The 21,717-nt window shown below is 52.2% G+C and overlaps 1 protein-coding gene across 4 annotated transcripts; it reads left to right on the top strand.

The window, feature by feature from the left end:
• The first annotated feature begins 64 nt into the window (after positions 1–64).
• On the top strand, positions 65–21,525 carry septin5a (septin 5a). Of its 4 annotated transcripts, XM_018728691.2 has the most exons (12): positions 65–1,087; positions 1,301–1,314; positions 12,416–12,506; positions 13,144–13,230; positions 15,207–15,330; positions 15,802–15,936; positions 16,789–16,906; positions 17,471–17,572; positions 17,922–18,018; positions 18,718–18,853; positions 19,016–19,118; positions 19,486–21,525. In XM_018728691.2, the coding sequence occupies exons 1-12, from the start codon at positions 1,045–1,047 to the stop codon at positions 19,543–19,545; spliced, it is 1,110 nt and encodes a 369-aa protein (XP_018584207.1). In that variant the 5' UTR covers positions 65–1,044; the 3' UTR covers positions 19,546–21,525. The 4 variants fall into 4 exon arrangements, with proteins under 4 accessions (XP_018584207.1, XP_018584209.2, XP_018584210.1 ...); XM_018728693.2 differs by lacking the exons at positions 65–1,087; positions 1,301–1,314 and adding an exon at positions 6,815–9,628; XM_018728690.2 differs by lacking the exons at positions 65–1,087; positions 1,301–1,314 and having other exon boundaries at positions 10,935–12,506.
• Positions 21,526–21,717: the final 192 nt, after the last annotated feature.

The raw sequence follows: 21,717 nt of genomic DNA, 5'->3' as shown, positions 1-21,717 counted from the left end.
TATCTTAATTTTGTTTACTAAACGTATGCAAATATTTATTCAGCTGTAGCCCTTCAGGTGTCAGTGTATCTGACAGCTCATCATGTCTTACGTTTTATACTAAGGTAAACAGTTGTTTCCCTGCAGCTACAGGTGTAACGTTAGTGCCGCTTTGCCGCCTTTGCATTTTGCCTCTTTACCCCTATAGGTGTCTTCCATACATCTGCCTCAGTGGTGCAGCAGAAAGGGCCTCAGTGGTTCCTACTTGTAGCACGTGTCACCTGTAGAGAGCGCCACCGTTACCGGAGCCGATCGCAGCGTCGCCGTGGTGCCGAGCTGTGTGGCCGAGACCCGAGAATGAAACGCAAATGGGCTGAAAATGAAAGGCTGCCGATTCTGTTGCTGTGTGTTGAGGAACGGCACTCGGTCACCGTCTCCTCTGGGTTCTGTGCTTCTGTGGTTCCCAGGTCCTCCTGCTTGCTCGCCCATGAAGCTGCTTTCCATGAAACCTTTTGGGGCTCTGTGCCACCTTTTTTTTTTTTTTTTTTTTTTTTCCCCCCCCTTCTTTTTCTACTTGAACACTACCATTTTAATGCAGTTATTGAATAATAAAAGTTTTGCCAAAAAGAAGAATGTGGTGGTTCTGTAGTTGGTCCATGTGAGTTTCCTCTTGGTGTGTCTTGTGTGTCAATAAATGAAACGAATAAATTAGAATGGTGCTTTTCGGCCAGGATAAAATTTAAATTTTTGTACCATTTTCCAAGGGAACCTAATTTATCACGCGGCCTTCATAGAAAAATAATTTAAAAGAGAAACGGTGTCATTCTTAGTGCTGCCCGGTTACGTTTCCGAACGCGTCACTGAACGCGTCACTAACCGCGGCAGGTGGAGCGATTCGGTTCCGTTCGGTTCTCTTCGCTCCGCCGTGACGCGCGGGCCCCACATAACGCGCTCGTTTCCGTCGCGCTCGCGGGCGGAGCTCCACGCGCCTCGCACCCGCCCTCTTCTTCCTCCTCCTCCTCTTCCTCCGTCGCGTCAGTCGGCAAACGGGAGCGAGCGGCGAGGATGAGTACGAACGTGCGCTTCAAGAGTCGCCTCATGAAATCCGGTAAGTAGTGGAGCTCCGGCCGGTTCGGCGCTACTGGCGCTGCTGCCTCAGTCTGCTCTGCTGCCCGCAGCACTGACATCCCGTCCTCTTCCTCCTCCTCCTCCTCATCATCATCATCTGCCTCCTGCTCCTGCCGCATCTCCGGGCTCCTGCCTCGCCACCCCCCCCCCGCGGCCCGTGTGTGTGTCGCCCTTCGCAAACGGACCCGCGCAGAGGATGGTGGAGAGGTAAGAGATCCGGTGCGCGCGCGGTCGGTGCCTTGCTTTGTTCAGTGCGGCTATAAATGGCTCCACGGGTCTGTGATCGTGTCTCTTTGCGCCGCATCCACAAGCGCGGCTGCGCAGCCCTCACACGCGCTCTCACACACGCGCTCACACACACACGCAGGCGTGTCGTTGTCGAAACGTACTGGATTCGCAAGCAAGATCGGTTCCGTTTCTCTCCACCAAGAGCAGATGGTACGGTGTCGCGTGCAGCGCTGCATCACCCCCCCCCCGACCCCCCACGGACTGCTCAGGACGGCTGTCGAAGTCCCCCTGTCTTGTCCACTGTGTGTCCGGAGGCGAACGGGAGACGCGCTTTTGTGGCGGTGCTGAGGAGAGGAGCGGAGCGCCCGTCGTCATGGAAACGCTACAGGAACCGGGTCCGAGGAGACGGTGGACGGACTTTTCTCGGGGAGGGGCACGTGAGCGGCGCCCGACGCGATTTATGGCGCGAGTGACGATTACAAAAATGAAAGAGGCTTAAAAGCACACTTGTAATATCCCGCCCCCCGCCAAAATCCCCACCCCCACCCCGGGGACACGACAGGAGGAGGATGCTGGGAAAATGCGGATTGGCACCTGCTTCCGCTCTCCGGGTTCCTCGTGAGCGATGAGCTCTGTCTGTCTGGGCTTCTGGGTCGAATTTGTCTTCGCGTTACGTTGGTGTAAAACCTGCGTCGTACGCAGTACACACACACACACACACACACACACACACACACACACACAGTACAGACACAGAACACACAGAGCATATAGAGGAAACGCACTCCTGAAAAAAGTACTTGTTTTCTATGTCTCCCTGAGCCCCATGACCGACGGCCACTTTTGCTACAAAATCATCAGATGCCATCGAAAGGGACAGTTATTAATGAAGAGCAGTTATAATAACGGGACGTAACAGTGCAGTTTCCCTCCATTAGTTTCTCTCTAATATCGTGTGTCTGTGCCCCTTCAGCTCTTTCGCAGCTCTCACACGCCGGGCGCTAAAGAAACGAGGCGCGAACGTGACCCTCGGCGTCGAACCTTTGACGGGAAACACAGAACAGTAAAGACACGAGAAATGAGCACATCGAAGGTTGTGTGGTCAGAGTCACGGGAAACGTTTCTTTCCCCATCGAGGTCTTCCTCGGTCCAGACCCCCCCCCCCCCCCCGTGTGAAGATGCTGCATTTCCTCGGGAAGGGGCGAGATCCAGGGGAGGCGATGCAGATCTCTGAACCGGACGTGTTTAAAATGGTTGTGGGCTCGCGTCCCCCGGTCTGCTGTGCCTTCATCAGAAGGCGTCCGCTTCGGGACTCTGGCTCTCGGTGTGTTCGTTCCAGATTGCTACGCAGGCTGCAGCGAGGAGAGGCCCTGTTGCCTGGCAACGATACTCCCACCATCCGTCTCACGCTCCACTCCTGGGAGGCGGTGCTGGAGCACCAGGCTGTCGTTTCCCCCTTAAACTCGTCACTTTTCCCACTTAAAACGTGCAAATGCTTAACCTTTGAGATGCGACCTCCTGTCGATCGGTCCACAGGAAAATCCGGCACCTTCCGTCAGTTGCCGCTGCTCTGCCTCTTCGCTGACATCATTACTCTAGTACCAGCGGTGGTGGTGGTGGAGGAGGGCGTGGTAAGGAATACACTGGTGAATATTTATACCACATTGATGGGCACAGTCGCCCTGAGCCTGCGTGTGTGTGTAGTCCGTGCCCCCCCAGCCATGTCACTCTAGCAGCTGTATCTAGGGCAACCGGCTCCCTAAATGAGTTTCTCCATCAGTTCACATGATGAGGGGAGCTGGCGATGGGAGGCACCGTTCTGTCGCTGCCTCAGTGTCCTTCTCTACACGCATTTACGTTTGTTCCTTTACAAATGATACTTTTCTCCAAAGTGACTTACAGTGTGAAGGTATTTACAGTTATCTACCCCATTTATACAGCTGGGTAGTTTTACTGGAACAATTCAGGGTAAGTGCCTTGCTCAAGGTACTACATCCTGGTAGTGGGAATGGAACCTGCAACCTTTGGGTCCAAAGGCAGTACCGCTAACCACTATGATACCAGCTCTCCCCAGCAGAGCAGTCAGAGCCAGGTGTAAAACGGTGTAAAAAGACGCGTTGCTTATTGCTGCTGTACATGGTTTTCGGTCCATGCAGTACGTGACCAGCGGTGATGCCCTTACCTTGCTTTACCTTACATTGATTGCTGTCAGGTGAGGAACTGAAGAGCAGGACCCATCCTGGGCCCGCACCCAGCAGCCCGCATGCCGAACCCCTGAGGTCCAGGTGCGAGCCAGGTGGTGGCGATGTTCGCCAAGGTGGGCGTGGCCACAAACCACAGCTGAGGGAAGGGGTTCGATCTGCAGCGCAAGGATTCATCCTTTTTCTTTGATATGACATTACTTAGCAACATGTAGAGTTCCCAGAGCACCGCGGTAAAAACACAAGAGCTGAACTGGGATGGTAAGCACAGAGCTATGGAGCGCTGGACCGGAGGGGCACCAGAACCTTCAACTGGGGGGGTGAGCAGGGGGTGGGACAACGGCGTGTCCGCTGTGGCGAACATGAGAGAAAGTGCATTATTAGTGCACTTAAAATATATGTATAGATAGAAAATTCCTATATAAAAATGTATAAGAATGAATTGGACACTTCCCATGGTGCGGCTAACGTGCTAATGCTAACTCGCTCGGACCGCAATGCGACGGGGCTGGGGGTGTCGCTCGGCCGAGTCGGGCAGGCGATCCGCCGTCCGTGGCGCATCTCGCCCCGCGTTGACACGGCCCCATGTGGACGTGGACACGGAGACGAGACGGCAGCGTTGCGCCGCCCAGCGGTAGTTTACATTTACACGTATTCATTTAGCAGAAGCTTTTCTCCAAAGCGACGTACATCTCGGCAAAAATACAATTTGTGCATTGCATTGAGAGAGAGACATAGCTGCAGACACGTGATTCTGAAGTAAACCTAGTTGGTTACTTTCCACTTGATGCACCGAGGTTCATCGCTCATGTAGGTGCATAGTTCCACCCCCCCGAGGGGTCATGTGCTCGAGACACCTTTCCCGTCAATGTGCTTTTGCACACGTGGTTAAGGGCACCAGAGAGCGGCTGTGCTTGAGTAACATGGCGTGTGGCTTCGAAAAGGCCGTTGAGCCGTCCAGGAATGTGAGGGTACAAAATACCCACAATGCACCAGGGGCAGTGGGAGGGAGGTCATGTGACAAGGACTGTTTTTCTTGTGTGAAGCCACCAAGGGGATGAAAGCTCCTGCTGTGCTTACACACACACACACACACACACACACACACACACACAGTCCAAAGCAGGGTCGTGGTGAACTGGAGCCTAACCCGGCAACACAGGGCGCAAGGCTGGAGGGGGAGGGGACACACCCAGGACGGGATGCCAGTCCATCACAGGGCACCCCAAGCAGGACTCAAACTCCAGACCCACCAGAGAGCAGGACCTGGTCAAACCCGCTGTGCCACCGCACCCTCCTGGCTGCACTTACATTGGACATTTATTTCTAGTATTTATCAGACACTTTTGTCCAAAGTGACTTCCAATGAACTCTATGTAGTGTTATGAGCCCACACACCTTATTCACCGTGGTGACTTACACTGCTAGATACACTACTTACAATGGGTCACTCATCCAGACATCAGTGGAACACACACACTCTCTGTGTCACTCACACACTATGGGGAACCTGAACAGCATGTCTTTGAACACTGGGAGGCAACCAGAGCACCCAGAGAGAACATGCAAACTCCACACAGACCGAGCGGGGATCGAACCCACATCCTTTCGCACCACCCAGGCGCTGTGAGACAGCAGCGCTACTTGCTGTGTTACCCACTTTATCACATCTTTTTAGAGTTGTTACTCTTGTCCATCCTAAACGCCCGTAATACATGCACCGGTACATCTCGTCACCTCTCGAACCCAGCACACCCTGCTCTCCACATGCTCCTTTTTCAGCCAAACTACAGGATGTGGTGAGAAACTCGATGAGCTCAGAAGGAAACCTGACCCGTGATGTATTTAGTAACACATCGCTGACATCACTCATTTAGCGTGAGAACATTCTGGGGAAAGAGGGTTCGAATCTCCCCTCATGAACTGCTCACGAGTCCCGCTGCAGGGCGTGGACCCAGGATGAGTCCCTCTCTTGTGTCCCTCAGCAGGATGCCCGATTTGCTTGGGCATTGTTTGTTGTCCTTTAGCTGCTGGTGTGTCGCCCCCGCCCCCCCAGTTTCCATAGGGGGCACTTGGCAGGTTAAGCAGCATCCTGCATGGCTGGACAGAGTCCATTTAGAGTCCAGTTAGAGTCCGCTCGACTGCCCGCTGGGACACGCGCTGATGGACGAGGGTTCGAGGCTCTTCTTGTCGCCCTCTTTTCTTGCCCCGTCAGACCTCCCCCCCTTGGAGGCTTTCAGGGCAAATTAGCTGGAATGGACACGCAGGGGGTGCGAAAGGGCGCTTTGCTCACGCTACGCTGCGCCTGTCTGTGGGACGGCGGAGGAACGCCGTTCCCTGGGACGCAGGGAGGGAGGGAGGGACGTTACCGGGACGACTGCGGAGCCGCCGAAGGGGCCGAGGGCCCAGTTGGCCGCTACGTCGCGCTGGGGTTTCAGCAGGTTGTTTTTCAGCTTTGGGTTTGTTTTCACCAGTTTCATCGCTCCGGGGGGGTTCGGGGGTTTAGTGGGCAAAATAATGAAATCTGAATTTTGTACCTGGGTGGGCCACTCGTGTCTCGACCCAAATTCCTACTGTCCCTGTGTTCTGTGTGCCACTGCGAGGATTTGGACTTGTTGAGCTATGGCTTGTGACCCTGGAACGAGGGTTTGCTCGTTTGTGTGTGTGTGTGTGTGTGTGTGTATGTGTGTGTTGGGCCACCTTCTTCAGTGCGACTGTAGGACTCCCTCAGAAGGGTTGCGCTCTACGCCTGTAAAATATTATATCAGTTACATTTGTGTGTTCTGTAAACACTTTCCTCCGAAGCAACATAGAACTCGCCGTAACCTCTAACCCTAAAGCAAACAACAGTGTGTTTCACCACGGCTCAAGAGCTTCAGAAACAGACACATTGTGCTCGAAGCAGAGCCGCTTTGTCAGGAGAGAAGTTGGTCTAAAAGAGATCGGTTTTGAGACCCTTGTTCGGTGTCGAGAGGATTCAGCAGCTCTGAGGGTCAGGGGTTACAATTACCGCGTCACCGATTATAGACGGGATCTCTGCACTGCGGCGAGAACAGGGACTCAAAAAGGGGAAGCGAGTGACACCCAAATGGGAGCTGCGCTGGATCAGGGCTCCGTCTCGGTCGACCCCGGGCCGGTGTGCGTTCTCGTCCCCCGTCAGCCCGATCGTGTTATAATTTACTGCTTCGGCACAGTCACCTTCTGTGTTGAAACATCTCATGGAAAATACAATGTGTTCATTACATGAGCAGAAAGAGACACTTGGATACAGACGTGTGATGAAGTGCAGTTAGTTTCTTTCTTTCCACCATACGAACCGACGTTCATCACACGAGTAGCCGCATAAAACTGTATCCCAATTTCCACGATTCCTTCCTAGTAATTTTTTTAATAAAATATATAAACATTTACGTTACATTCCAGGAGTAGTTGCGTGAAGGTGTATCCATATACCGTGGTATGTGACAGATTGACCGTACTGGAGACTGAAGTGTTTGTAACCAAACGTCTCCTTGTAGCAAAGGCCTCTGAATCTGGGACTGTTATGAAGACGACTTTAACTGTTGTGTAATTCTGTAAGGATGTGCTATGATGATGATGATGATGATGACGATGATTGAGGAGGAAGAACAAACAGAGCGAAAACAATACAAACACGGAGCATTTCCACTGCGGTCGGCTCTCGGCTTCCTGTCGCTCAGCGTGGAGTGAATGTGACGCGACGTGTTCCGACACACAGTGACGTCGAAGGGAAGGGAGGACGAGGTGAACGACACGTGTCGTTGACGGAGGGAGGTGTGCGCAAACGGAGGGAAGTGGCCGCACGATCCCTGCGCTCGTTACGCCTCGTCGCTCATCGTTACGCCTCCGCTCCCTCCGCCGGCGGACCCCGTCCCGCTCGGGCTCTTCCGTCGGCCCTCGTGCGGCCCTGGGCGACCCCCGCGGCCGACGGAACGGAAAACGGTTCGGCGAGGGCCCCGCTGGCGCTTCCGCTCGTCCTCCGCGGATTTGCCGCCATTAATTAATTTTTCTTTATCCTTTTTTATAGCTGGGACGAAGCGCCGTAATTACCGCGTTCGAGTGCGGTACCGCGCGTGGCCCCCCGGGGCCGAACCGGAGCTGTTGGGTTCCGTCACGATTTAGGGGCTTCGCTATTCCCGTCGTGATCGGCGGCGTGCGATACGCGATACGCGTCTTGTACCGTGTCTTTACCTTCCTGGCTCATGTGGGCCGTGAGCAAAGTGATACCAACGTGGTGCAGGGCAGGGTTTGAATCCCCACCCCGCGCCCGCTCCCAGCGTCGGCTCCCAGCGTCGGCTCCAGGTGCCGCAGCGCAGCAGACGGCGGCTGGCGGACCGCGGGCTTCTGCGGGCGCGAAGGCACAGATGGGGGTCCGGCCTTCGGCTCCGCCGTGTCTCGCGGGGACATCTGTTCCATTCAAAGAGCTGCGCTCGCCTTCGTGGGGGCGGGGGGGCAGCAGCCAGAAGAAAGGGACCTAATGCTGCACCCTGACCCTCCAACCCCCACCCGAGCACGTGGCGTCGGAGCAGCTGGCGTGGGGTGTCGTGCTGCTCCTCTAAAACCGACACCGGCGTAACTCTGTACACGCGAGTTTTTATTGTTTCGTCGTTCATACGAGCGTCTGCGAACCAGAGGGCGGCCGACGCCGTCCACACGCTGCCTTTCGTCGCTGACCCCACGCGGTCCGTTCTCGTCCGCAGGGAGTATGGACACGCACTCACGCACGCGCACTTAAGTTTGTCCGAACAGCGGCGTTTCACCACTCGATGTTGGCCGCCCTTCAGAAAGGGAACTTGCTGATGAAAATATCGCTGGGCTCTCGTGTAAATGAAGAGAAGACAAACCGGGAGCAACACTTTTGTTTCCATTTTGGTAATTCGGCAATTGCGTCATAGTTCCGTTTCCGTCTGTAGCCGTTCCCTGCCTTCAGAGTCACTCGAGATGACGGCGTGACGGGTTCGGCGCCTCGTTCTCCTCGCCGAATGGCTCCCTCCCGTGGAGGACGTGGAAACGGCCCGCGGGCGTTTGACGGCGGTTCGTCCGCGGAAGCGTGAGCTGGAAGGACAAGGTGTGCGTCGCGTGGCGGCGGACGGAGCCTCCGAATTCACGAAACGTTTCCGGAACTTTCTGCGGGGGACCGTTGCCGAGAGCGCTGCGGGAGCGTTCTCGACCTCACGAACTTCCGTCCAGCTGAAGTCCAGCTGCGTCCCTATTTTACTGCTCCTTGGCAGCATCCCCGAGTTCTGCCGGACTCGTCTGACGCTCTTCCGATGACCAGTTCAGGCCCATTAACCGTGTCTCCGTCCTGTCTCCGTCCCTGTCCTGTCCCATCCCTGTCCCTTCCCTGTCCCATCCCTGTCCCGTCTGTGTTCTGAAACCTCACGAGGTCCGAGTGGAGTGTCGGTGTCAGTGTACGTGGCTTAACGCTCCAAGTGTCTTTGGAGGAAAACGACAGACAGATGAAGGAATGTGGCCGCGTGAACAAGGTGCTGAGCGCAGGAAAGAAGGAAACTGGTTCTGGGTAAAAGATCCTCACGTGATCATCGGAGGCAAGAAGGGAGGTGTCCAACAAGTGGTCTCCGCTGCGAGGGACGTGGCTCCGAGCTCCACCGGGGAGCCCGTCCTGTGCCCTCCCGCACACCTTCTCCGTCGCCCCGAACCTTTCTTTCGTTTTCCTCCGGGAATAAGAGGGCGAACGCGTGAACGCGGCCCTTATCCTGCACACGCGTCTCGTGTTTCTGCTCTCTCTCTCGCTCCTCCCAGCGCAGGCCAGCGCAGGCCAGCGCAGGGGACAGGAAGTGCCGAACGTGCGCGAGGAATTCCTCCGGCGCCCGTCTGAGCGCGGGGCCCGGGCAGGCGTTCGGGGGAGGGCCGGCCGCCTGGGCGGGACCTCACCGGCTGGGGAAGGAGTGGGAGGAGATGCGGCAGTTTTCCTTCGTGCTATTCTTGGCCGCAGCGCCGGAGCTCTGGGAGCCTCCGCCTTCGCTTCGTGTGGAATGGATGCCATCATACTGCAGGAGAAGCTGGTCGAGCGTCTCCTGTCTCCCAGAATGAGGTCGGCCAGAGTGAAGGTAAAAGGAGAGGGAAGGTGCCGCAGATCCGGGAGAGCCGACGAGCTCCGGAACGCGGCTCCCGCAGCCCTCGGACTCGAAGGGGCGGCGGAACAGATGGCCACCAACTCCGTAGAGCAGGGCGAGGGTCGGACGGGGATCTGCCGGTCGGATCTACTGACGGCGGGTGGGGGCGGGCGTCAGAAGACTCCGAGAAGCGGACCTGCTGGAAACAGGGTTCAGGAGAGAAATTAGAGCGTTTGGGAAACTGGAAATCGCTGCGAGTTTGGAAGCCCTGGAGAAAATGTGAGCGAGACTGGAGGCACCGGTAACCACCTGAGACAAGTGTAAAATTCGCTGTGAAAGTGGACAATAATAGTGCGAGAGGGAGAGAGAGAGAGGGAGGGACGTCTGCCCCGGGCGAGGTTGTGTCGATCCGAGGCGTCGGGGGGTCTTTGCGCCGAACGCACGTGGAGCGGGAAGCGGGGGAGACCGTTGGCTGTTCCTCATGTTGGCCGTGCCGCTCGATGTCCGTGCGCCGACACGGGACCGCTGGTGCTGCGGCCTGATCCGGTTCACGCTACTCGCCACCATCTCCAAGTGCCGGTGCTCACGGCCGCTCGGCTTGCAGACGTCGCTTCTCTTCTGCCTCGCCGACACGTGTCGGCAGAGGAGGACGCGGCTGGTTTTGGGATCCCGTCAAGAGCGACGGTGGCTGGCGAATAATTTTCACCTCCGCTTCGTTACGGAGCCGATTCCTTTGTCCAGGAGGAGTTACCGCGGTTTCGGTACACCGCGCTACTTCAGCGGGGCCGTTTTTGCCGGGCTACTTCGGGGCGCTTGGCCGTAGGCAACCGCAGCCGAGCGGGGATCCGAACCCGTGACGCCGCGACTGCGAGGCGAAGGGCGTCGCCGCCCGGCCACCTGACGGCCCGTCCTCCGCGTTTACCGTCATTTCAGAAACACGCCGGGAGATGACGGATGGTGGAAGTTTTACTATGGCTGTGGGCGTAACGGACGAGGCCTCGGATCCCCGAGAGCAGAGCCGGTGCATCGCCACGATATTTTTAAAATATATTTTTCTGAATTTTCAAAAAGGGGGGTGCGGTGGCGCAGTGGGTTGGACCGGGTCCTGCTTTCCGGTGGGTCTGGTGTTCGAGTCCCGCTTGGGGTGCCTTGCGACGGACTGGCGTCCCGTCCTGGGTGTGTCCCCTCCCCCTCTGGCCTTACGCCCTGTGTTGCCGGGTAGCCTCCGGTTCCCCGTGACCCTGTATGGGACAAGCGGTTCTGAAAATGTGTGTGTGTGTGAATTTTCAAAAAGATAAAATTAAAAAAGCGGCAAAGTGGGACATAAGAAAAAAATTATTTCAGTGTTTAAAGCGATTTACTCGTATAAAACCTTTACTGATGACAAAGGAAAAAGATAACTTATAAAATGCGATTTAGTAAAGAAATGTCAAAGTAACCGAGGGAATCCTTGCTACGCCGGTGTGTATTTCGTCGCGTTACCGTGTCGTGTCGTGCGCTCGTGACGACGGTGCTGTTGCTCGGCGAAAATCCAGGAGGAAGCGGATCATAAACACACATGCTGTTGAAGGTTCGGCGTGCGTGGGGGAGACACGAAGAAAACAAAATGTGACTCCATCGAAAGAGATGGATTTTTGCGTGTAAAAACCTTCTTTCCCTCCTTTCATTTTCGCTGGTCGGGGCCTCCTGGACCAGCTTCGACATCCCCACCACGGTTATGACAGCCGCGGCGGGGTCTCGACAGAAAGGCCCATTCAGGGGCTCTCAATGGCACCACTGTGTCAGGGCTCCGAGCCACGGTCCGGTTTGCGTTTCCACCGGCGCTCGGGCCCGTTCCGGACTCGGATCCCCGTCCGCGACGGAAGCGAAAAGCCTTCCCGGGCGCGGAGGAACGGCCGGGGACGGCGCCCCCCTTCTCCAGGTTGGCCCGTCGCCTGGGCGTCCAAGACTCCCCGCAGTTCTGCTCCTCGTTCGCGCTGCAAAATACAAATAGGTTCCAAACGCCGCTATCCGAGGGCCGTCCGTCCTGCGGAACCTTCTCGTAAGTTCCGTGCTTTTGCCGTTCAGGCCACGGGCGTCCCACCTTTCTCGTCCAAGAGCCCAGGACCGTTATTGTGGACGAGTTCGAGGGACACGTGTGAAAACCATAGCGAACGACGTGCGGGACTTTAAATGTAGTCTACATTGAGCAATTATTACTTATTTGATTGTATTTCATCCGGGAGCAGCGTTTCTCCGTCTCTGCGTTCAGCTGTAACTGCATTGTCACGGGATTCAATCGAATTTATAGCATTTAGCGTCTGTACAGTATACGGCATTCGGCCCCTCCCATTTTTTCTGCATCACGCAGAACCCCGTTACGGCAAAGCGGAAGCGCAGATTTAGGAATCTTTGCCTACTTCCGAAAAATAAAAAAATGGACAACAAAGTGTGGAAAAGGAGGCCTCGGTTCTTTCCGACAGCGCCGGAGTCCTGAATGTTGATTATTGTACAGTGGCCTTGGGGCCCCACGCCGGAGAGGGGGGGGGATCTCTTGAAAGAAGCGCATCCACCGCGTGAGAGACCATGACTCGTGGCTTGACTCGAGAGTTCTTGCCGTGTGTCCTCGGCTCCATCCGGACCGATCCCAACTTTGCTCGCTCCGGAAGAATCGGGACCCGAGCGCAGGATTCATTAAGGTCGGGTCGCTCCGTGGCGTCGCCGTGTGCCGTCCCCGCCGTACGGCTCCGTTCGGCTCTGGACCGACTCTGTCGTCCCACCGGTGCCTCTCTGTGTCCGCAGGAGAAGCAGTACGTGGGCTTCGCCACCCTCCCCAACCAGGTGCACAGGAAGTCGGTGAAGAAGGGCTTCGATTTCACCCTCATGGTGGCAGGTGAGGCCGGACGTCTGTCTCTCTCTCTCTCTCTCTCTCTCTCTCTCTCTCTCTCTCTCTCTCTCTCTCTCTCTCTCTCTCTCTCTCTCTCTCTCTGTTTCGCGTCTCCGCCCAGACAGGCGTCTTAAGCAGCACTTTGTTGCACATAAAATTTCACTTGACTGCAGCTGCGTTACTCTTTTTACACCTAAATGTACTACTGTTCACCTGCCCATGACCAGCCCTCATGTGACCCCACAGCCCAGTGCAGCACAACATTTTTTTAAATGTATTTTTCTGAATTTTCAAAAAGGACAAACATTGAAAAGGTGTAACATAAACTTTTAAAAAACATTTATTTCAATAGTTGAAGTGATTTACTTGCAAAAAACATCTTCTTGTACAAGCAGATTTGGTACATAAACTCTGTACAATGTAACTGAAGGGAAAATAGCCACAAAAATATTGTGTTTATTATGTCATTTTCTCATATTTTGCTGGGTTCAGTTTTTACTATTATATTATATTATATTCTATTTGACTGGACCCCCCTTGACCCCTCAGTCCAGTTATGTGAGGATGAACAGTTTGTCTGTTAGGTACAGGTATTAAAACGATGCATGTACGTCACTGATGACTGCGCCTCTCTGGGGTCCAGGGGAATCCGGCCTGGGGAAGTCCACTCTTGTGAACAGCCTGTTCCTCACGGACCTCTACAAGGATAGAAAGCTCCTGAACGCTGAGGGTAGGTGCTCCACCTCGCTCCACCTCGCTCCACTTCACTCAACCTCACTCCACCCCACCTTACCCCACTTCGCTCCACTCCACCTCGCTCCACCTCGCTCCACCTCGCTCCACTTCACTCAACCTCACTCCACCCCACCTTACCCCACTTCGCTCCACTCCACCTCGCTCCACCTCGCTCCACCTCGCTCCACTTCACTCAACCTCACTCCACCCCACCTTACCCCACTTCGCTCCACTCCACCTCGCTCCACCTCGCTCCACCTCGCTCCACTTCACTCAACCTCACTCCACCCCACCTTACCCCACTTCGCTCCACTCCACCTCGCTCCACCTCGCTCCACCTCACTCCACTTCACTCAACCTCACTCCACCCCACCTCGCTCCACTTCGCTCCACTCTGCTCCACCTCGCTCCACCTCGCTCCACTTCACTCAACCTCACTCCACCCCACCTTACCCCACTTCGCTCCACTCCACCTCGCTCCACCTCGCTCCACTTCACTCAACCTCACTCCACCCCACCTCGCTCCACTTCGCTCCACTCCGCTCCACCTCGCTCCACCTCGCTCCACTTCACTCAACCTCACTCCACCCCACCTCGCTCCACTTCGCTCCACTCCGCTCCACTTTGCTCCACTTCGCTCTACTTCGCTCCACTTTACTCCACTTCTCTCCACTTTACTCCACTTTGCTCCACCTCACTCCATCTCACTCCATCTCACCCCACCCCGCTCCACTTTGCTCCACTTCACTCAACCTCACTCCACCCCACCTCACCCCACTTCGCTCCACTCCACCTCGCTCCACTTCGCTCCACTTTGCTCCACTTCGCTCCACTTCACTCAACCTCACTCCACCCCACCTTACCCCACTTCGCTCCACTCCACCTCGCTCCACCTCGCTCCACTTCACTCAACCTCACTCCACCCCACCTTACCCCACTTCGCTCCACTCCACCTCGCTCCACCTCGCTCCACCTCGCTCCACTTCACTCAACCTCACTCCACCCCACCTTACCCCACTTCGCTCCACTCCACCTCGCTCCACCTCGCTCCACCTCACTCCACTTCACTCAACCTCACTCCACCCCACCTCGCTCCACTTCGCTCCACTCTGCTCCACCTCGCTCCACCTCGCTCCACTTCACTCAACCTCACTCCACCCCACCTTACCCCACTTCGCTCCACTCCACCTCGCTCCACCTCGCTCCACCTCGCTCCACTTCACTCAACCTCACTCCACCCCACCTCGCTCCACTTCGCTCCACTCCGCTCCACCTCGCTCCACCTCGCTCCACTTCACTCAACCTCACTCCACCCCACCTCGCTCCACTTCGCTCCACTCCGCTCCACTTCGCTCTACTTCGCTCCACTTTACTCCACTTCTCTCCACTTTACTCCACTTTGCTCCACCTCACTCCATCTCACTCCATCTCACCCCACCCCGCTCCACTTTGCTCCACTTCACTCAACCTCACTCCACCCCACCTCACCCCACTTCGCTCCACTCCACCTCGCTCCACCTCGCTCCACTTCGCTCCACTTTGCTCCACTTCGCTCCACCTCACTCCATCTCACCCCACCCCGCTCCACTTTGCTCCACTTTGCTCCACCTCGCTCCACCTTGCTCCACCTCGCTTCACCTCGCTCCACCTGCCTGTTTCCCCCCCACCCTGCGGAGCTGTCCAGGTTGCTGACATTTCCATTCATTTATTTCATAGATGCTTTCCTCCACAGCGACGTACATCTCGGGGTAAAGGAAAGTAAACTAAAGGTGCATTTCACCAAGAGGGAGACACCGACACAAACACGAGATTGGCGCTCCGTGTCACATCTGACGTTCAGACTTTTCACGCAACAAACCAACTCTTGGTTCCAATTGAATTCTTAGGCTGCGCACCGACTGTATAATAATAAGAGCTTGAACTGATGAATGATGGGCGGTGAGTAAGGAGCTCTGACCCCTTGTCCTTCAGAGCGCATCAACCAAACAGTGGAGATCATCAAACACACGGTGGACATTGAGGAGAAGGGTGTGAAGCTAAAACTGACCATCGTGGACACGCCCGGCTTTGGGGATGCCGTCAACAACAACGAGTGGTTGGCAAAATTAATTTTGTCTTTATTTGCTTATTAGATGATGCCTTTTTTCATTTTAAAATATTTATACATTTTTCATCTTTTTTTAAAGACAGATGACATGATGCTGATGCTTTTTGTTTAACTCTGGCTGTGGGTGTAACAGGCAAGGCCTCAGCTGTCAGACCATCCAGGCAGGAATGACTCAAAAGATACTTTATAATCCAAATAAAACCAAAAAGCTGAGCTGTAACTTACACGATTACTTGTTCACCAGTCGCCGAGTCACTTGGCGTTGAGTTCTTGGCTCTTCATAATTTAATTTGTCACACGTGTAGTTATTCTACTGTGTTTTGGCATCTTGGCAACTGGAGCTTCGTCGTTTTATACGGTTCTGTCACGTGAGTCGACCCCCCATTAGTCTGGTCATGCAAGGGTGACCCGTCGTGTATTACTGCGGTAAAACGAGTGCACGATGCGCTTGTCTGTCAGCTGGAAGCCGATCACCGACTACATCGACCAGCAGTTTGAACAGTACTTCCGCGACGAGAGCGGCCTCAACCGGAAGAACATCCAGGACAACCGTGTGCATTGCTGTCTCTACTTCATCCCACCATTCGGACACGGGTACGACACCCCTCTCGCCTCCGCCCTTCTTTCTCATCCTGCACGTGGCTCTGGACACCTCTGTAGTTCATGTACACGCAACATTAGACACTACAATTATCTGCGTTTATGTACAGTACATCTATTTCCCACCACCACCACCACCACCGTGAACACACCACTGATGATGTTATGGGTTACATCAACTGATCTACTATTTACATTTAGCAGACACTTTTCTCCAAAGCAGCTTCCAACAAACTCTAGGTAGTGTTATGAGGCCACACACCTTATTCACCACAGTGATTTACACTGCTAGATGCACTACTGCATTGGGTCACTCATCCATACATCCGCAGAAGACACACAGTCTCTCTGTCACCCACACACTATGGGGGAACCTGAACAGCATGTCTTTGGACTGTGGGAGGAAACCAGAGCACCCAGAAGAAACCCACACAGCTGTCTTACACCCCCACGCCTGTAAAGCAGAGGCTTTCTGGACTAATGTCTGCGTGACACATGGGTGTGTAACACCTTTAAACCCAGGAGGCGAATGACAAGTTTGAACTTGCTGCTGGAACACATGTAGCTCTGTAAAACCCACAGCACAACAGTGAACCATGTAAGCAAAGGGCTTTTACACTGTGAGCAAAGTAACTTAAATTGAGTTATTCGTCAGAAGTCCCTCTAAGAGCAGAATGGTGGCAGAAAGTATGAACACAGTGCAAGGAAAATCCTTGTTCATTACATCCACTGGAAACGAAAACTTTTAAGTCTTCGAACTAAAAGTTGTAAAAATGTGAATGGAAAATGAGATGGGAAGAGTAAAAACGTGGTAAGCGCATGATTTGTTTTGTTTTTTCTCGCCAGGCTGCGGCCGGTCGACGTGGAGTTCATGAAGGCCCTGCACGAGAAGGTCAACGTGGTGCCGCTCATTGCGAAGGCGGACTGCCTGATGCCTGTCGAAGTGAAAAAGCTCAAGGACAGGGTGAGAGAGCACGTTCTACACGTCTCCAGTACATCGCCACTCTTTAGACGCCTCGTTGGAGGGACGTGAGCTCAGGTCCGTCATTAGAAGCATCGGCAGACAACTTCGTCTTCGCTCTCTCCACTCCGTTCCCGCTATTTACTCAAGTACTCCTTTATTTACCTATGTATTTATCGGTGTAGCCTGTATATCTTGGAAATGTGTGTTAAATGTGATTGCTTCCGGTTTTTTTCGATTTATTAAAGTATTTTTTAATTGATTCATTTTAATAACTTCGATAATGTAATTTGAGAACTGCATTTTCTCAAGTGCTGTATGTGCTGCATGAGAAGGTTTCTCGTGTGCCTTGCGTGTAACCGTATGAAGATGCTCTCAGTCGGTCTGCAGGATAGAGCATGAAAACAGGAGTAAATGTACAGTACTCTACTGTATGGTGCTGTACTCCGTGATGCCTTGGACGCTCAGCTCTGACACAGGACATTACGATGAGGAGGATGAGCACTTGAGGTTGAGACACATCAGTGATTAACACGACTAATTGCGTTGTACCCCGTTCCCACTCAGATACGAGAAGAGATTGACAAATTTGGGATTAAGGTCTACCAGTTCCCTGACTGTGACTCCGATGAAGATGACGAGTTTAAGCAGCAGGACAAAGAGCTGAAGGTGAGTGAGAAAAGGCTCCAGGCGTAGCACTCTTTTCAGTCCTGTCTGCTTTTCGCCGGGGCCGTGGGAGAACAAACGCTGCAGCTCCTTTCGTTAGACTCCCACCATTGGGAGAACATTGGTAGAACATCATGGGAGAACATTGGAGCACCTGCCGGTAGACTCGCATCATTAGACCTCCTCCGCTGGCGACACTCTTCTGTTCTCATGATCAGCAGGCTTTTCCCTCTAGGTGTCACTCCTACAGTACAGGGCTGCGGAGATGAACTCGCAGCATATTGATTCACTAGGAGAAAAGTCGATGCAGAGAGCAGAGTGAGAACGCGGTGAGCCCTGTTGCCTTTCCCAGGAAAGCACGCCGTTCGCTGTGATCGGGAGCAACACAGTGGTTGAGGCCAAAGGACAGCGTGTGCGAGGGCGTCTTTACCCCTGGGGCATCGTGGAAGGTGGGACACATTCTTTCTTACCTGTACATTTATTCACTTAACTGAGTCTGTTCTCCGAAGCAACAAAGAGTCTTAACTACTTAACAGTGATTTACCCGTTTATAGAGCCGAACCATTTTTAGTGAATGAATTCATGGAAAGCAGCTTGTCCAAGGCTACCGAATGCTAGCGGTGCCCATTGCCCTCGGGGCCCAGAGGTTGATGGTTGGAGTACCGGCGGGGTCCTCCTGTTCTACCTCTGGGCTTCGTTTGTTTGCTGACTTCTTTGCACAAGGCAACTTACAACGTCAGGATTGTCTTTGAAGCAAGTGGGGTAGCACTGACACGGTAACAGTCTCCATATTTCTGCTTTCCCTCTTAGTTCATATCCAGATTTGGGATTTCAGCTTGATTAAAGTTACCAAAAAGTCACAATAACTTGGAAATGGCCTGTTTCCATACGTGTGTTGAGTCATGTTGGGAATACGTGCCCTTGTTTACCATGTTATTCCTGCTTGGTAAGAGGCACTTAATGTGAACATTCACTGAATCCTGTCAATTTTTTGAGTTCACGTTTCTTTTCTATTTATTGAGACAGATGATCAAGACTCTGTCTTCACCTTGGTAGTTTGGTGTGCGGATTTCCAGGCAGGATGCACGTTTTGAACAAAGTCATCGTTTCGTCATGTATTGCGCTGCTTATTTTGCGTCTCTCACCAGTGGAGAACCAGTCCCACTGCGACTTTGTAAAGCTGCGCAACATGCTGATCCGAACACATATGCACGACCTGAAGGACGTCACATGTGATGTCCACTATGAGAACTACAGGGCACAGTGCATACAGCAGATGACCAGGTGAGAGGAGTGGCCACACTGGGAATTTGTGTATGAGTAGAGCTTGTAGAATCTACTCGTGGAGAACCTCTGAATATATATATATTATATATGTATACTGTATATAGATGTGTGTGTCGTCGCCCAGTGTCGTCAGTGAGTCACATTATCCTTCTCCCTTAGCAAACTAACCCAGGAGAATCGCATGGACAGCCCCATCCCCATTTTGCCCCTGCCAACCCCAGATGTCGAGACGGAGAAGCTGATCAAGATGAAAGATGAGGAGGTGAGCTACTCTCTGCAGCTGCTGATGTGATGTTGCAACCCCCCTGTGCTAAGAGTGACGAACTTGTGCAGGAATGAGTAACGTGTTCCTTCTTGGCAGGCTGTAGTGCCCAGGTGTGCGTCTGTCAATGTGCTTCTGACTTTTGCCTGATGACTCGTAAGATAATTTGTTAGGTTCACTTCTAGGTTTTGTGCGGTGTGCTCACATCAAGATAGTTATTCGAAACAGAAATTATTTTACAAGATGGCTTTCAGTGCAGTCTTGGCAGGGCTACTGTGGTCCACGTGGTGGCAGAGGTGGGATTTTATTAAAGCAGTTGATCTCAGTTCACCGCTGGGCTTCACAGCACCTCTTCCTATCCCTACAGCTGAAGCGGATGCAGGAGATGATCCAGAAGATGCAGCAGCAGATGCACGAGCAGGACTAGCGATTCTTTTTCTTTAGCTCTCAAAATCTGGTCAGAACCAGAACGGCAGAGGAGAGCCCAGGAAACAACAACCTACCAACTGGCATTTCAGTTTTACCCTTATCATTATTACTGTATTATTATTATTATTATTATCATATAGAGCGGCCTCTGAAATCAGTGGCACCCATGATAAAGATGAACAAAAAAGCAGTATCAAGTAAGTGGTTCACATAAACAGCTGTGTCGACATGAAAAAGAGTAAAACGTTAGCTGTCCATCTGCACTGTTTATTTTATACTGCTTTTTCGTCCATCATTTCAAAGGCCGCCGGATAAAGAAAATAAATGCCTGCAAAAACATATATTGTACATACAGCTTCCTAGATCTGTTTCTGGAGCAGGGTGAGTGGGCACTGGAATAGCGTGCTATGTGCTGGTGTCGGTGGTACTGTACTATGCAGCGGCATGATTTGTGTGTGGTGCTTAGGGGTCCACGTCAGCCAAGAAAAAACTAAGTGGATTGACCACTTTTTTTTCTAAAACCATACGTCATGTCTGTCTTAAAATTATTCAGAACATTAACAGTAGAAACATGGTGTGATATTTAAATGACAGTATTTATAAATATTTTTTTTAAACAGCATTCATGCAGTGGAAGCACACAGGCTTTGTCTCAGTGCAGTTGTGGCATTGTGCTGTATGTCTGTCCGGGTGATGGTCAGCGAGGGAATTCGGAGAGCGCTGCTTCCCCTGGCAGCGAAGGGAACAAGCCTGACACAGACACCGGATGTCTGCGTACATCTGAGAGCAAAAATACTTCCTTTCCTCTACGCAGACGACATACATTGTTCGACATGACCGAAGCTGCCTCCGCTTCTAAGATTTGAAAGAAACAAGTTTTGTTCAATGGTAATAATGATGATGATGATAATTTGATCTTGTTTCAGCCTAGCTAATTGCTTTTAGATTACGATTTAAATGAACATAATGTTTTTTCCTATGCTCCACTCTCACAAAAATCCATATTCAGGCTTCACTCGTATAACAAGTGCTCCTTTTGCAAAAGTTCAGACTTGGGAACAAATGTAATTTGTATTGTAAAATTGATTTAACAAGCCTTAGTGATGCTGAGCATCATACGAAGTGAGAAGCCCCCCCAACACAACATCTCCATCTGTCTCACCTTCTTGTGCCTGTCGGCAAGCCCCTTGAAATTTTCAATATCCGTAATACTAATGGGCTCTTCATTAAAGCTATTTTGCTTTAATTGCTAAAAGTTGAAAAGGCAAAGGAAAGGCTTACCTATCAATTTAAAACTCACGGTAATACAATGTATATATTCCTCCGGAATGACAATATTATCACAAATGACTGTATAATCTGAGGGGTTACAAGTGGGTTGCAACAAGAAATTTACAGTATATTTCAGCGTTTAAAAATTACAGTGAAATAAAACAAAAAGTATTTAAAAAATAAAAAGCATAAAAGAAGAACAAAATGCTTCCGTGATAACTTTGTATAACGCAGAGTCACAGCAGAAGCATAGATAATAAGGCAGGGCAGTGGTGCGCGCGCACACACACACACACACACACACACACACACACACACACACACACACACAAAGTACAAGCAATTTAAAATCAACTCAAAATCATGTGTGGACTGTGTAAGGAAAGCAGACCACCAGGAGGAAGCCCAAGTTTAAGCTCAGATCCAAGGAACTGTGAGGCACTTACTGCACCACAGAGTTGCCAAAGAGAACAACAGAATTAAACAACAAAAATAGAAGTATTTAAGTAACCGATGAAGGAAAAGGAGGAAACTGGGTAGAAAAAGGAGCATGCAAATGTGTTTTGCATAAGCAATTTTGAATGTGGCGATTTTAAGCCTGGATTTAAAGTTGTCCAGAGAAGTTCTGATATTTTGAACTTGGTTCTCAGTGAAATATTTTTCAGTTTTTTAATTTTAAAAAAAAAAAAAAAAAAAAAAAAAAAAACAGCAGGAATTTTGCAGGTCTGCTGAAAAAAATGGGCTCTGGAATTCATTCAATAGCCCATTTGTTTATTTTTACCATTTAAATGAACGGTAGTTAAGACTTTGTTTTACGATAATTCACTTTACACGCAGATCTTCAGGAATTACATTTGTTATGCAGCTGAAGCCTGTAGTAAAAAAAAAACGTTTTTCA

This window comes from Scleropages formosus, chromosome 21, assembly GCF_900964775.1.
Source record: "Scleropages formosus chromosome 21, fSclFor1.1, whole genome shotgun sequence".
NCBI classification, from domain to species: Eukaryota; Metazoa; Chordata; class Actinopteri; order Osteoglossiformes; family Osteoglossidae; genus Scleropages; species Scleropages formosus.
This window is presented reverse-complemented; position numbering and strand designations above follow the sequence as displayed.